The 16,108-nt window shown below is 39.5% G+C and overlaps 1 protein-coding gene and 1 long non-coding RNA gene across 4 annotated transcripts; one reads left to right on the top strand and one right to left on the bottom strand.

Moving 5' to 3' along the window:
- Window positions 1-211: 211 nt before the first annotated feature.
- Window positions 212-11,023, bottom strand: fermt1 (FERM domain containing kindlin 1). Of its 3 annotated transcripts, XM_020603591.1 has the most exons (17): window positions 10,732-10,749; window positions 9,144-9,225; window positions 8,890-9,044; window positions 7,991-8,088; window positions 6,834-6,969; window positions 6,555-6,692; window positions 5,750-5,933; window positions 5,540-5,642; window positions 5,315-5,422; window positions 3,930-4,061; window positions 2,767-2,816; window positions 2,181-2,305; window positions 1,680-1,786; window positions 1,328-1,552; window positions 1,091-1,215; window positions 853-994; window positions 212-728 (listed from the first exon to the last, which is right to left on the bottom strand). In XM_020603591.1, exons 3-17 carry the CDS (start codon window positions 9,038-9,040, stop codon window positions 555-557), a joined length of 1,998 nt encoding a protein of 665 aa, XP_020459247.1. In that variant the 5' UTR covers window positions 9,041-9,044; window positions 9,144-9,225; window positions 10,732-10,749; the 3' UTR covers window positions 212-554. The 3 variants fall into 3 exon arrangements, with proteins under 3 accessions (XP_020459247.1, XP_020459245.1, XP_020459246.1); XM_020603589.1 differs by lacking the exon at window positions 9,144-9,225 and having other exon boundaries at window positions 10,732-11,023; XM_020603590.1 differs by lacking the exons at window positions 9,144-9,225; window positions 10,732-10,749 and adding an exon at window positions 10,566-10,647.
- LOC109962144 (uncharacterized) lies at window positions 10,838-15,785 on the top strand. The gene is made up of 4 exons (XR_002275216.1): window positions 10,838-10,906; window positions 12,002-12,056; window positions 13,191-13,232; window positions 15,587-15,785. It is a non-coding gene; the product is annotated as an uncharacterized LOC109962144 (long non-coding RNA).
- The last annotated feature ends 323 nt before the right edge of the window (window positions 15,786-16,108 follow it).

Genomic DNA, 16,108 nt, shown 5'->3' with positions numbered 1-16,108 from the left:
AAATTACTTAATAAAGAATGTCATTTCCTTGTCTACCATGAATTCTTTTTCCTTCAAGCACAGAATATTGAATTCTTAATGTACACTGCATCACTGTAAGCACCAAAGCTTCTTACAGTTGATGAATAAAGATTAATTAAACCTTCAATGTCAACAAATTAACAAATGTGAAACAATATATGAACTATAAAAACACCCTTTAATATTTTTTTTACAAACATCAGGTCTGTCTGAAACAAAAACATCACTTCACCTTAAAAAATGCTTAAATCTTACAAAGATAAGTCCATCTAAATTTTGAGAGAAAGACAAATGTTCACTACATATTTACATCAACAGCATTTTTTAGTGCAGGGTACATTGCTATAACTGTTCACAGCAGGATATACAGTAGAAGGACAACAAATTATGGTGTAGTTTCTCTGATTACATTTTCTTTTGCAGTGACTTGTTCAGTGTTCAGGGATATCACGGCAACATAGAACTTTCACATTGTAACATGTAAATCAAAAACAGGTGTACTTGGAGAAGCACGGCTCTACTGTACTTTTATCTCATTCTTGGCCACCAGTAAGTTTATGGAACAGTTCTTCATCCAGTTTCTCGTTCTGGTCTTTAGCTCGTGTGGACAGGAAGATGTAACCGCCAATGAACTCGTGTACCACCTTGCAGTCACAGCTCAAACAGCAGAAGGCTATTGTCACATTTTGGTCAAACTCTATGGTCACCTGGAATTACATGTTAGATTTAGATAATGCTGTTTGTAGACCACCCCTCCCCCAAAAAAAGAAAACTGCTTCCTCAAATGAAGAGAAAGGTGAAATCATAATATATGGCACAATGATCCCCCACCTGTTTAATCTCCCAGTTGACGTTCCACTGCTTCATGTTGGCGAACCTCCACGTGGTGACAGGCAGACCAGAGGACATGTCGATTCGAATCAGACGGTTGTAGGAGATCCCCAGAAGCTCATCTTTCTTACTGCCTTTGAATCTGAAACACAAGTATAAAAATAGTTTCTCAAATGATCAATAAGAAATTATATGTAGATGTATGCATATGTCTCATCCCTAAAAATGGGCAGTGTACCTCACAATGTAGTATTTGATACCAAACTCTGGAAGTGACTGCCAGGCCTGGATAAAGCGCATCTTGGCCTCCATTAGGGACAGCCGTGATATGTTGTGATGGGCCTCCAGGATTCGTACCGTCAGCTTGAATCAATCAATACAGGCAGGTTTAGCAAATATATACAATCATAACAGTAATGTAACACCGATGGCTGTTGGCAAAATCAAGTATCTTGCACACAGCCCTTACACAGACCTGTTTGGTCTTGGTCTTCTTGGCATAGCGTGGGGAAACAAAACATTCAGCATTCATCTCCATTGCATCAAGGTCAGGAGCTGCCTGACCAAGAGGGGGTGCCAAGCTCTTCATTTTCAGAAAGGACTGGATGTTTTTCACTTCTGACTTGTATGAGCTATAGGCCATCGTCTTGCCTTTGGAGGCGAGGTTGCATGCAGCTTTCCACTTGGCGTACTGGGTTTCCTGCAGCAGAGGAAAAATAACAGAACAACAGTTATAAAACCAGCCCAGAATTTCTGAAACATCTACACTTGGAAAGAAAGAAATGCTGGTTATCACAGGGGACTGTGAATCAGGAGACGGGCCTTACATTGTCACACCGGATGTACACTTCATTCATCCCATCTGCAACTGGGAGCAGGAGCTTGATGCCAAACTTCTTTTCGGTTACACTGACATCAGGAACTACCTCACAGCCTGTCAAATGAGGAGAACTATGCTGCACTAATTTTAGCTACAAAAATGCAGAGATCGGAATAAAACTGCAGTTACTGAGGTAGCTTAACAGAGAATACTAATGAATTTTATACACTGGTTTGAATTAAAATAATCAACATTTACTGCTTTATCCCATGAACATTAGCAGGACAAAATGTGACATCTATGTAAATGCACCTGCTTATCCAAATTGTACACTTATTATATAACACTACATGCATTTTAAGTTAATCATAATATCTTGGATCTCTGTTTTCTATTGTCTGTACATAACCACTCATGTTCATAAGGATAAGAATACTTAAATTAATGAGTTTTAAACCCCAACAAGACACAATACAAGTGTTTTTCTTCTATTTTTTTCCTCACCAACCTCGGAGGTGCAACTGCTCTATTGGTTCTCCACTGGCAGCCTCCTTGTTCTTGTAGTAGGAGATGGTGGTGTCCTTAAATACAAACCAGTACTCTTTGTATGACCGCAGTGTCAGTCTTTTAGGCCTGATTTAAGACAGGAGGGGGAAAAAAATGTAATAATTGTTTTTGATTATCTAAGACTGAAGACTGTTTATGAAATAACATACATATTTTGAAGGTTTATGAGATAAACAACAACAAAATTAAAAGCTCAGGCTATTTTGAGCAGCTCAACATAAGAATGTTTCTCCTTTTCAGGCCTCCTCCTTTGATTCATTTTCAGACCATCATAAACAAAACAAAATCAAAAATCAGACACATGAATAGACAAAAGAAATGTATGTATTTTATTCTGGTCCCACAAACTGTCTTAGGATCCATCCTAAATGATCTTATGTACCATTAATTTATTTTAATTTAAAAGCACTGACGGATGATGATGTAAAAGTCATTTACAGATCAGTTTCAGAGACAAATATTTTACTCCAGTTATTACCAATAGCATCTTCATAAGAAACAGTATAATGTAAATAAAGGTGGTTTACCGAAACAGTCGGAGGTAATCTGCCAGCTCTGGAACGTCTGTAATGTCTTCCTGGGGGGGGGCGTGACAAACAACAGTCAGAGATTTTGTGTTTTCTTGTGATGTAGCCATGTTAAGACATACACACACATTTTGCTTCTCCAGGTGCTGAGTCAGAAAAGTTAATACAATCTTTAGGTTCCACAAATACTTGAGAGTGTATTGACTGCTCCTTCAGAAAATCAATTCTTTATTACAGTCAACTGGCTCTTCTTCAGGTACAGAGGCACCAAACTGTGTGATACTGATTAAATAGACAGGTCTTTGTTGTGAGCATGGTTTCATACCACCAACCCACAGCCAGTCCTAAACTCATTTGTCAGAATGACCCCCATACTCCATGTAAATTCACCATACTATTACGAAACATCACTGTAAGTATGACAAAAACATGAAAATATCCCAAAGAAGCAACATAGTGTACATACTACCCAACAAATCCAGTTATACATAACAATTCCCCGGGGAAAATAATAATGATTATCTGAGAACAAAGCATATACAGTATCTATCATCAAAATATTTATCAAATAAAACCCTACTTCTAACTCTTTATTCAGTCCTAAAGGTGCTTTGATTTGAAGGTGATAAATCCAGTAGTTTCCTTTGGAGGAGACGTTTCTCAGTGTTGCCTTTTAGCCTGTGTGGAAGGATATGTTCTATACCCAAGTATCTGAGTAAAGCCACAGAATGCTTTGCTTCAACAAAACACAGGATTTTTCAAATCACCTTTGGTGTTCTGAAGTACATGTTTTTAAAGCTCCATTTGTCTTTCCCACACAAGCCAATCCACTTGATCATTTTTCCACTAATAGGATGATCTAGTGTGTACTTTTTTTAATGTCTGTTATATTCTGGGCCCATTTATATACTGCTCTGGGAATATCCAAACCCAATACATGCCAATGGTCTATGATATTTACTGGCCTGTGGCGAATGCCATAACATATACAGTATATACACCTGAGGTACCCAAAGAAGAGTCAGTGGAGCTTGAAATGTAGCTTTTCAACATGTTAAAACATGCCATCATCATGGGCCAACCTTTCAACCTCAGCTTAACAGCAGGTGTTCTAATGTAACAGACCTGACAACCAGTTTAGTGCATCTAAAAATTTTCTTTACCAGAATTCTGTCTCTGTGTCCACCTTCAAGTGTCACCTCCAAGTTGGACAAGGCAGCCTCAACTTCATCTACTTCTGGTTCATTGGAGTGGTCCCGTGGCTCACTTGACATGGTCAGTTTACAAATGTGATACTGAAAAGAAAAAGTTTTCGAAAACATCAACTGATAACAGTTTTGCAAGTAACGAGTGTACTGTAAGTTATTATGGAAACGCTCTGACATGACTTAAGAGGCTGCGCAATGCTGGTGTGAGCCAGAGGAAGGTTTGAACACAGCCCTGTGTGACAGCATCTGCATCAGTGTGTAGGTGATCTCCATTTGAATCACTGTGATTTCTGAATCACCATCGTAACAGTTGCAAAATAAGACCTGAACGAATCAGAGATGGGCTGATATTTAAAGCACAGAAAATGGCATAGCTAAAGGTTTAAAATAATCAAAGCCATCATATTTTCTTAGGGCAAATTTGTCTGACAGGGCACTATTACTGTTACCATGCTACATTTCTTGTTTCTCAATCTCTCTTCCTTTACCTGTTTCTTTGCTTCTCATTGCCATTCTTCTCTCTCCAGTAAGATTTTCCTCATGTCATGACATGTCCATGGATTTTGACACTAAACTCCCTCTTCTGGATAGATAATAATCCAAATTCCAAGACACACACTATATATACTTAAAACTAAAATCGACATTGTTGTGCCCTCGGGAAATTGCGGCTCATAGTTACACGCCCATATGAATCAAAATTTGTATTATTTACTGTGAGTACAATTAGGAAATTTACTTCTAAGACATAAAAATGCAGACTGGTGACTCTAAATTGCTCGTAGGAGTGATTTTAGGTGTGTGTGGTTGTCTGCCTCTAGGCGTCAGTCCTGTGATAGACTGCTGACCTGTCCAGGGTGTACCCTGCCTCTCGGCCAGTGTCCGCTGGGATTAACTCCAGCCCCCCAGCGAGCCTGTTCAGGTTAAGCGGTATAAATAAATAATGAATGGATGGATGGATATAAAAACGCCTGTGCAAGTGTTAAAGCTTTCATCACACATTACAGCCATAGGTATTTGATTTATATATCTGTCGTTGGTTTTATAATACTGAAGATCCATATTCTAGCACTTCTCTGGCGAAACCAGCTAAATCTATAAATATAAATAAAATATATCTGTACCTATTGAGTGATGCCGGGGCTTAATGCTCAGCTCTGAAACTGCAAAGCAAGGAGTTCTCAGTAAATGGAACAGACCTTTGAAGCAACCTGTCTTCTTTTCGATGCCAGGATAGGAAAACCCCATTGTATTCACTATCTAAACCGCTGTCCTCATTTTACTGGCTTTGAGTATTAAACATACAGCAACATTCATAAATGTGATGGTATATTGTTCACCTGTAGTGAAGCGAACATCAGCATTTCCTCCTCAGTGCAATCTATCTCCTCTAGCAGGATGGCCCAGCGAGCCTGTTCATACAGCTGGGTTATCCTCACAGCATCATACTAAAACAAACACACACTCCAGGTCAGCAACTTCAAACCAAGACTGCCCTGCTGTTATTCAAGGGTGGTTCAAGTGGAGAATTTTTTTCCCCAAAGGATACATTTTGTTACTCTTACTTTAGGATTGAGGTCAAAGAAGACGTTGTATTTGAAACGAAGCAATAGCTTGTCTTCTTCTTGAACGTCTTGTTCCATAAGAGAACGAGATGAGTCCAACCACCTGTCAATCATAGCAAATACCAATCACATGAGGTGTCTATAGAAATATCATCCACTTTATATGACAACTTCCAAATCAGCACTATACTGAAATGTTTTGGTTCTTACCCTGCGTTGTTGATTGCCTTATCCACTAGCGAGAGTGGCTGGTACATCTTAGCCAGCTCATCAGGCGGCAAGTTTGGCTGCGAGTCAGCCAGTGGATTTTCTCCAAACCAAAGGCTGGTGGCAGTCACCGGCATCCCATTCTCTGGGTCATAGATTGCTGTCATGGTCTTACTGTACATAGGGCCTTTAGGAAAGATGAACAAAAGATTAATAATTATAACCAAGGTTTACTAAAAAGCGCCAAGATTGTCAGATAGCATAGGTGGTGAGAAGAAGAACATATGAAACCAAAAGAAGTGTTCCAAAGAACACGCAACAGTTAGAATGAAAGGTTGAGAAAAATAAAATAAAGCATGACAAAACACAAAAAGTAATAATGAGATGAAAGGAGCCATAGATCTAAGTTCCTAGTTAGAATGAATATTAGGTTGCTGTGGAACCTGAAGTGGGTATCTCCAGGTAAAGAGTCATTAGGAAAATCCTGACGAACATTGCAGCGCATTGAACAATTCTTACAGATCTCACTGATAAAAACTTAAAACTGCAATTAGACAAATCCACCTTATATTGGTAAACTGGTAAACCAGAGCAGCCTCTACACATAAAATGACAAATCTACACACAAAATGTTTCAATTACTGTGCAGAAAATATGATCTTAATCATAATTAACTATACAGCCCTTGGCAGTATGTTGGTATTTCTTACATCAATTTTTTAATACTGATTTTGAAACAAGATTATGTGGTTCTGTGCTGTGGAACCTTTTAAGCCTTGTTAAGAAACAGCCCTGTGTTTTACAGTACCTGTGCCCCCTGGTCCCCCGCTAAGTAAATCGATGTCCCAGATGTCATCTTGTGGCGAGCTCTTGTCCTTCTTCTTCTTCTTCTTGGATGGATCATCTGGAGGCTTCAGCAGGGACAGTTCCTCTGATCTCCTGATGCCTGAGGAGGAGCAAAAGCAGAAGGTTTTAGGGATCAAAAGGAATAAGAAAGAAATGTGTCTTAATTTTAGATCAAAATTTTAGATGCACTAAATTATAACAAAGGCAGCAAGGAGAAATCATGAAAGACACGGAAACTCACTGAGCATTTGACAGATCTCTGCCACTGTCTTGAAGACCACGCTGGAGAAGCTGACAGGTATTTTGATGGTTTTCATATTGGGAAGCTGAAGCAACAGAGGTTTGTGCTGGGGTGTGTAGCGCAGTTCAGCATCAGCCTGTGGTGCAAAATTATTTTAAATCAAGTTACCTATAGACAATCAGTATTCATGCTCTCTTCCTCCTCACTCTGCTTTTGGGGACCTTGTAACCAGATGGAGAAAGTAACCGAGTACATTAACTCAAGTACTGTACTTATGTACAATTCTGAGCTATATGTACTACGCTTGAGTATTTTCACTTTCTGCTACTTCATACTTCAACTTCACCACATTTTAGAGGCAGATATTATAGTTTTACTCAACTACATAAGTTAGTCACTTTTCAGAATCAGATAAATAAAACTAAATACTGTACAATCATAAGGCTTTATTGAGAAAGTCAAAAAGTACCCACCAATAAATCACATTATAAACATATAAGATAGTTAACATTAACTCCACCTTTACCAGCTGCAACATTACATTTTGTACATAATAACCAGCTGCAACATTACATGTCATGTACAAAATAATTAATAACAACAATCCATTCCTTTGCTGTACTAAAGGGAACTTCCCCTGTCTCTTTATGTCTTATATAAGAATGCTTTTCTCTGGAATGTATGTACAAAAAGAGTACATGTGGTATAAAATGATATTTGCACAATGTGCAGGTAATAGACATGGTAAAGGTTCTTTGGTAATTAAAAAATAATCAGTGTGTTTCTTGCTTATTATGACCTCAGCAATAAGAGTACATGTGGTATAAAATGATATTTGCACAATGTGCAGGTAATAGACATGGTAAAGGTTCTTTGGTAATTAAAAAATAATCAGTGTGTTTCTTGCTTATTATGACTTCAGCAATTACGATGCAGGTGCTGTGTGTCAAGCCACATATCTGCTCATTGCCTGGGTGAGGATGGGGTTCAGGGATCCTTTGTGTTAAGGGTAAGTTAGCTCTGGAAAATGGTGCTGCTTATTATGGGGCTCTGAACGGACATTTAAATAGGTTTTGACCTTTATAGAGCTGCCTTTATAAGGAAACTCTGACTTGGTTTTGAAATAAAATTGGTAAAATTATGACTCTAGATATTACCTGAATTCCATATTTGTCCAAGGTCCAGTGGGTCTTCAGCAGCCAGCATGTCCTTTGTTCCCACCACAGGGCATAGTCAGACCAGTCCTGAGGAGCATCTACACACAGACAGATTCAGCAAACCATAGTTCTGCCATTATTATTACCATATTGCTGTCTTATTTAAAAGGGGATTCACACATAAAGTTATTGCACACATTTAAATGACGTGGAGCACTGGGCTTCAGTGCTAAAATCTTTCACCAAGCACTTCTGCTTTCTGAGCACACTGCTGTGTAGGTGGTTAGGCATGATTCAAGTGTGGTTTTATGAGTCTACCTGATATCATGTTATGGTGCTTGGGCTGAAATCCATCCGCTGATGACAAGCTACTTAGTCATCTTTTATATCTCATGCCCAATAAACCACCTTATTAAAGTCGCCATCATACTACAATGTATATGAACTCAGCAGTGTTTATGAGAACTCATGAACAGAGATGTTATATCCTGGCTGAACTTTGCCCTTTAAGGCTACACAAGCCAATGTATTGTGGCAAAACAACAGCACTGCAGTGTAGAAAAATTCAGGGCAAACAAGGGTGTGGCTTAACTAAACAGACCTACTGTGGCAGCAGGGGGGAGACTGGAGCACTGCGCTTAAAACAAGGTAGATTTGAGTTAGGCTTTTCACCAGGTAACCAACAATGTCTACTTTAAATGCAAGGAATCACAAGAAGACAATCTCATTCCCAATGTGCAGAAGCAACTGAAATGTCTTTTCCAGTGTTTGTAGAGCAACATTCAGTGCCTTCCTCAAGAATATTTAAATGAAATGATGCATATTGTAAATACAATGTGACTGAGGAAACAAAAGAATGCACTGTGGTGGATTTTTTTTTACCCTTCAAAGAAACTTACTGATTTTTTCCACCAACTTAAGCATTAGGCCTCCAATGTGCAAGTCTCCCTTCACCCTCAGCTTAACTTTCATGGACTCTGCTCCTTCTCTTTGATCCACCTGAATGGACAGCTCCCATGATGTTTCTCCAATCCCTGCCGCTTTGATCATGGCCCTGTTTTGGAAAGACAGAGATGAGATAGTGCATAGATTATAGACAGGATACTCCTAGGTTTAGACATCACAACAGGGGATATTGGAAGGAACAGCCTACCGCCATCTCTAATTGGATACATAGTGGGGGAATTGGGCTGATTCTTTTCTTGATCTCTTCTGTTTTGAAGATTAGGAAACATCTGGGATGAAAACACGAGTCAGAGCACTCAGTCTTTCTCAACATCCAGCTGGAATGTCCAAATTAACTTGGGCAGCAGTTAACACAGATCTCCCAGTTCTTCTGTTTGAAGTGGCCAACAGTGGGACAGATTTGGAACAGAGTTTTTGTCTCTGCTTCTCCTGCAGTATCTCTGCAAGCTTGCTGCAACCCCTGAAGAACTCCTGTCAGCTGATACATTTTTAAATATCAGTGAGCACACAGAATGATAGATGTACTGGCTGGTGCCAACAAGGAAAAAAGAAAGCTGAGACTACAAAACACAGCACACAGCAGACTCACCCTGACTGAACAGCTTTGCACATAAAGGCACAAATATGCTGGATGATTGTTTTATTTTAATTTTGAGAATGAGTAAGTGGATGAAAGACCTCAGGCAAGTGAGGAGGAGGAGCAGGGAGGGTACAGCTGTGGAATGTGTGACGAGCACAGACACGAATCTGGAAAATTAGGAGAGACCATTCAAAACAGCAGTTTCCACACACTGCGCCAATCTCCCTTCATCTCATATCTGAATTCTGAGAATCTAGCGAATAAAATGATGCAAACACACACGCTCATTTACACGGGGGCTATCAACAGAAATACCTGTTTCATTAGTCCTGGGTAGTGTATACTGTGTGAAACTGTGTTGCCGGGAGGCTAGGTTTAATGAACATGCTCTGCTTTCTTTGTGCTGCTCCCTCCCTGTGCAGCTGCAGGGTACAGTTAAACGTTTGAGCTTGTATGTTGGCTGAGGGAAGACTTGCTGAGATGTGTTCGAGTGTGATGAATTGACTCCCAAAATATTACACTAAACTGCACAACAGACAAAAAAGTGATGAAAGGTACAATGACGTAAGCTGGGGCTCATCAAAAGGCAAACGACAGGAACTCAAATGTATTTTTCACACAAAATATTTTAAAGTGTTGACATATTCTATAACCTGAAAAGAGCCAGTGTTGCTGTATTAAGAATGTTTTATCCCATGTTGTAATCTACTATTTATGATTTAAAGGTAAACACTTAGTGTTTCATTTCCAACCAAAACTGCATTGAAAGTGGTCTTCATATTGGAACAGCTAAAGGATATCAACAAAGACACATCAATGGAAAGACATGAACACTAACAACCTCTTCTTTACAGCAGAACTGCAAACATAATACCATACATATTTTCTTACTGTTTAGTTTGTTTTGTTTTGAGCCATAAGTAACATCACTATTAAATTCTAGCTACAGAATAAACTGTCAGCCAGGCCTTATCTATAATAGTTCAACTATAGAGAGAAATTCTGTAAAATCACCATTAACTTTCTTACTTTCTTCTGTCTATGTCGACAACAGACCCCACTGGACCATTCCTAATCATAATGGTTCTTATTTTATCAGGGCTGCTTTAATCAACATTAATGATACATATAACAAACGGTAACATTTGTTTTTACTGCGGTCACGTGGAAACCAATAATCTAAACCTCTTCTTACCTTAATTCAGTATTTGTTCTATTTTTTTCAGGAAATCTATTCCAACAACTTTCTCGTGCAGTGGACTGGACCAAGGAAGAGGTGTCCTCTGCGAGTAGAGGACACGCCCCGTTCAGGCAGGTACGGGCAGGGGGCATCGTGAGAGGAAGTGGGCTCGTGACGTACGGTGCCAAAGGTGAGTTTGGCAGCAGCACTGGAAAAATACGACTTCTAGTTTTTAGGGGTGTAAGTTACCTAAGTTCAGGCTAGAAAGTGTAAATTATTTAGCAATGCAAACTACTACGTAGCTATATTACATAGAGCATGTCCGTAGCCAGCAGTCACAGAAGTGTCCCCAAATGGACTAGTATGAATATAATCCACGTTAATGCTAATTGCTACTAATTACCGTTTGTCGTGATAATAAACATACAGCCAAATAATAATAATAAACCAGGGAAAACATTAGTGTTGACCATAGCTAACGTTAAAGTTTGGCGTTTGTAAACATTAGCTATAAATTAACCAGAATTTTAAGCAAAGGGAGGAACATACACAGCAGCCCACGTTAGCTTTTATATTTTTATAAAGAAGAATTATAACTTGGCTCTTTTATTGTTGGATACAGGAGCAATAATTAGCTAGTAGCTCCACTTAGGAAAATGAGAAATAATCTATTTAGTGTGGTTAGGCAGACTGGATAGGACTGCTAATGTAGAAATGAACTGTATTTAATTATACATTAAGCAAACAACTGTTTTATATTAACAAATGGTTGTCCTGTATGTCAATACAGTGTGTAACTATTAACACTTTAAGAAGGTTTTTCAAAAAAGTTTTTCCATCTAATGTTGACCTGTTTACACAAACTATAAGCAAAAATTAAATCTGAAGGGACCGAGCTTGGATACTTTCAAAGTAGGCATGGTTAAACTATAAAAATCAGGGTTGTTGCTCCTGGAAGGTTAAACTGGATTAAACTTTAGAGATGGGCCCACAACATGATGAATAATGCTTTACCTCAGATGAATCAGCCTCCCTTCCTAGATGCCCACATCCTGCCCAATGTGTTAATCAAGATGAATCACAAGTGTGTCTTTTCCACATAATACCAGCATATCAGTAAAATTGATGGCTAACATTTTAGTCATTTGTCACAAATGGTGTGTTACTTATAACCAGCCAACTACACTGAGTTACAGCCAGATATGTAGCTTTAATTATGTAGCTTTTATGTAGGGTATTTTTTTTTAGCAGCTTGTTCATGTTGTGGACTCCCTTTCTGTTACAGACATGGTCATGAGGTGATCCCATGTGTGAAGCCTGCCACTCACTGGTTTCTGTTGGTAAGATCACATCTTTTTGCCTTGAGCAAAATGCACACTACAGCTCAACAGGGATATTTAACTCATGTTGCATTTTCAAATGGAAAAAAGAGAGTATGCACCTTGAGGTAATCAGGCAATTTGTGCCTAGGCTGAAGCTGAAGGTGGAGTTATATTTTAAGATGAATGTTTGTGTTTTGAATAAATGACAATCTTCAAATTTTAAAAGAATGTAATTAATTTCTGCACATTGTTAGCACTGAATTTATTGAAAATGCAACAGTACTGATGCCTAAATTACACAAATTAGTTTCACCTGTCTACCAGGTGTGCATTAGGCATTTATCCCAGTAACATTCACATGGCTTGTTGTAATATTTTATGTATTCCTTTGTATGAATCAAATAATTAGGTTAGTGGAAGAGGTCCTTTGGACATTAGTGGATTGAGATTTCCAGTTTCTCCCACACAGTGGCGCCATCAGACCATAGCAGAGTTGGAGGAGAGAAGGATCTAAAAGAGTTTGTAAATCAGTTTTGAGAGAAAGGTGTGTGTTCAGCTCAGTAATGGACCACTGTTTGCTACAACTGAGTGTGTGTTTTTTGGTATGGACCAAACCGTAGAGGATGAAACTTTGACAAATTCCATTCTGTATTAACCCTGCAGACACTTGTCGTCCCCTTCGTGTCATAGTAGTTTTATGACTGGAAAACAGCTGGATCTTCTAGGATCTGGATGCTGACAGCTGTTACTTATATCACAATATCAAATCTCCATTTTATATTGTACAAGTCACATCACAATAGTGAAACACATTAGAGTAGAGTAGAGCTTTAATGTTCTCAAAGTGGGCAATTTGGCTTGTAGACAGAAGTCAATAAACACAAATACACAGAAAATACTGCAATTAAAAACTTCAAAATGATGATAATGAAATACATTATATGAAATGAGCATGACTTTACAATTATTATTACAAATATGGAATATTTTAGAGCTACTCTCAATTAGTGTAGTACATGTAGCTAAACTAGATATCTCATTCATTATTATAACAGCTCTCCAGTGAAAGCATCATAAACCATCTTAGAGGAAGAGTGGTGTCTCTTTTTTGACAGGATGATGTTATACTTCGACCTTATTTTCTCCATCTAGGGGAGGCAGATGTCAGAGTCAGCTGCAGCTGCAGAAGAACTGGTAAGTATTCAAAGACACTTCAGCATGGAGGGTGCTTGCCAACACAAGGCCTTAGACCTTGGTGCTCCACTTGCAGGACAGTTTCTTTGACCACACCCTATAGGTTAAGTGTAGCAAATGTGTCTGTGGGTCTGTCTAAGCTTTCTGTTCTAGCTTGAGCCCATGTGCAAGACAGGAAATGTAAATTCCATGACAAAAACAAACCAATAAACCCTGAGTCTCATAAACTGTGCCACTTGTGGATACATGCGTGGAAAATAACATGGGCCTGTCAGGCCTGGATGTAGCACATACAAAGTAACACCATGTCATGTCATAATGACACCTGTGGTCCTAATAGCAGCATAGTACACACAGTCCAAGCTAAAGGAAAGTACAAATGTCAACTTTACTACAGTGCCTGTGAGAATGATGAAATGCAATCTTTAGAGTGATGAGGAGAGAGAGAGAAGGAAAAATTTTGGACTGTGGTTTTAGACACAATAAATTACATCTACTGCCTGAAGCTGGTCTGAACCTACTTGGAAGCGGGTGGGAAACGACATCTGTAGAAGCTTTCGCCGGCTTTCTGTATTTATGGAAAGAGAAACCTCCCGGTGACCTGGGAACACGCTTACCCAATTAGCAGCCTTGCCGACGGATCAAATGGAAGTGAAAACATTCACTGCTGTGACGGAGGCGCATCACAATGCCCCATTCATGCTGCCGAGCCCCATTGCTTTTGGGGTGAGGTGGGGGGTTTGTTCTTCTAGGGTGAGAGATGAATGCACCAAGGAACTAACTGGCCTCACCACCTTCTTTAACGTGTTGATGGAGGTCTTATTCATGACTTAATACAGGCTTGGAGGTAAACAGTGGTTGAAGGTGTTGTTTTCATAAAGTTACCGACTACTGCTCAACTCTGCCTTCCACATCCCCTTCGCCCCAGCTCCTACATCCTCTTGGACTGTCCCAGCTTTACAACCCAGCACAACCACGGGTCTTATCCTGTGGGACTGGGCTTGATGGTTTCAGGAGTCCTGAGAGGCAACACTGGAGGAGTGTCTCTCTACAGCATGGGGCCCTGGGGAATAAAGGCTATTCGCTGCCTTATGGCCTGCAAAGTGTTACAGTTCTTATTAATTTTCTCACCTCAGGCTGTCAAAATCATGTCTTTGTTTTGTTTCTCACTTTCTTTTTTAATGTCAATAGGTTTATTCTTAAGCCACTGATCTCTGTAGCTGTCATAAAATTCCATTTGAGTACCCATTCCAATAAAATAATAAAACTCTAGAAGGGAGAAATTGCACCTGGAAAGCTGTTTGTTTTAGAAATGTCAGTATAATGTGAAATTCTGTCATCATGAGAGTCCAGCAGACTCAGGTGTGATGGTAAAGAGAGGATCTGTCTTAGAGCAGAATGATTGACTAAATATAGACTGTGTGTTGATGTGTTGATAAAAGTGCCTATATTTGTCAAGGTTCAGTATAAAGGCGCTTCTATTTCTAAAATTAATTGTTTATTTAGATTGGTGGAACCATAGATGCTTCAGTAAATGGCATCTTGCGTCCTTGCTTGTGGACGTTTCCACTGAAGCTAATAAAAATGTCACTGAGCCAGGGCCAAAGCTATACAAATTTTACATACAAGAAGAGTTTTTAAAAAGTGAAGACGTTCTTGCATTTTCAGTTGCATTTGAACCTATGACACAGCCAAGACTGATATTCCCTTTTTCTCTTCGCCGTTTCTTGTGTGGTAACATCTGATCCAAATAAAACTTTTCATGGTGTCAGGTCAGGTAGCCATAAACACAGGTTGTCAGCCCAGTGTGACCCTCACATCTGAGGACAGGCTGTTCTACACCATTGTTTGGAACAGGATATTGCATGTTTAAATATTGCGCTTCTTTCTGAAAAGTGGCTTCTGTAAAACAACTTGCAGAGTATCACTTTACCTGTCACTGGCAGTATTTCATCCCTTCTTGCCCAGAAACATAAAAGATATTGATGAGCACAGCCGTATGGGTGGACGGTAATCATTCACCTCAGGCAGATAGTCTGTTAGTCTAGAACTTGATGAAAGACAGACAGATAGATGGCCTTTTTCAGATATTAAGCCTTGAGAGTTCAGGCCCTTTTTGTTTCTAGAATTTATGATGAAATGCTGTCACTCACATCTAGTTGTCTCACTCTGTCATTGTAAGTTTCAGCAAATGGGCATAAAAGTTTGAAGCAGCTGTTGTTTCTGTTCCTGTGTGAATATCAAAGGTGTTGAAAAAAGCCATGTGACTTTTATTAGGTTTGTCAGAGCAAACAGAAACACTGCAGGGGACTGCCAGTATTCTTTTAAAGATAAAATAACACCTTTCCTTGCAGGTCATGTATACAGAGGAGGAGGGGTGACCTGGCCACATGAGCACATGAGCATTTAGATGCCATCCAGCCATGTCCTGTGCTGCAGAGTGGCATGGAAGAAACAACCCTTGACACTGGCCTTGAAGTTGCCATGACTGATCTCACAGGTAAAGCGTAAGAGGAAGCTGGGCGTTGTGTTCCTTTCCTCCCTACATCAATTTGCCAGCAGGTTGTGAATGGGTGCCATTTTGAAACATGTAAATGTAGGTAGCCTCTGCCTGTATCAGCTGATGCAGGTCGCTGTTGTTTTTGGCTAGGCCTTAAAGGCCTGAAGGGAGAAAGACGTACTGAGAGTTAGAAAAGGTCACATAAACTCTAACAGGATAACTTTACTAACACTTTCCATGGCTGAGATCCTGTGAATGGATCCATTGTGGGGTGGGTCTCAGCTCTCGGAAAGCAAACCCTGTCAGGATCCAGTTCATTAGCACCTAGTTTACTGTTTGAAGTTAGTTATTTATCCGGTGTCTAAAGGGAAACCCC

This window comes from Monopterus albus, unplaced genomic scaffold (genome assembly GCF_001952655.1).
Source record: "Monopterus albus unplaced genomic scaffold, M_albus_1.0 scaffold62.1, whole genome shotgun sequence".
NCBI lineage: Eukaryota > Metazoa > Chordata > Actinopteri > Synbranchiformes > Synbranchidae > Monopterus > Monopterus albus.
Note: the sequence above shows the minus strand (reverse complement) of the source record. Positions and strands in the feature narration are given on the sequence as shown.

Excerpts from the sequence above, each read along its gene's own strand:
- fermt1 (XM_020603589.1), bottom strand. The coding sequence starts at position 10,868 with ATGCCCCCTGCCCGTACCTGCCTGAACGGGGCGTGTCCTCTACTCGCA. Across the intron at positions 6,693-6,833 it reads AGAGATCTGTCAAATGCTCA|GCATCAGGAGATCAGAGGAA; the intron begins GTGAGTTTCCGT and ends GCTCCTCCTCAG. Across the intron at positions 5,934-6,554 it reads CGGGGGACCAGGGGGCACAG|GCCCTATGTACAGTAAGACC; the intron begins GTACTGTAAAAC and ends TCTTTCCTAAAG.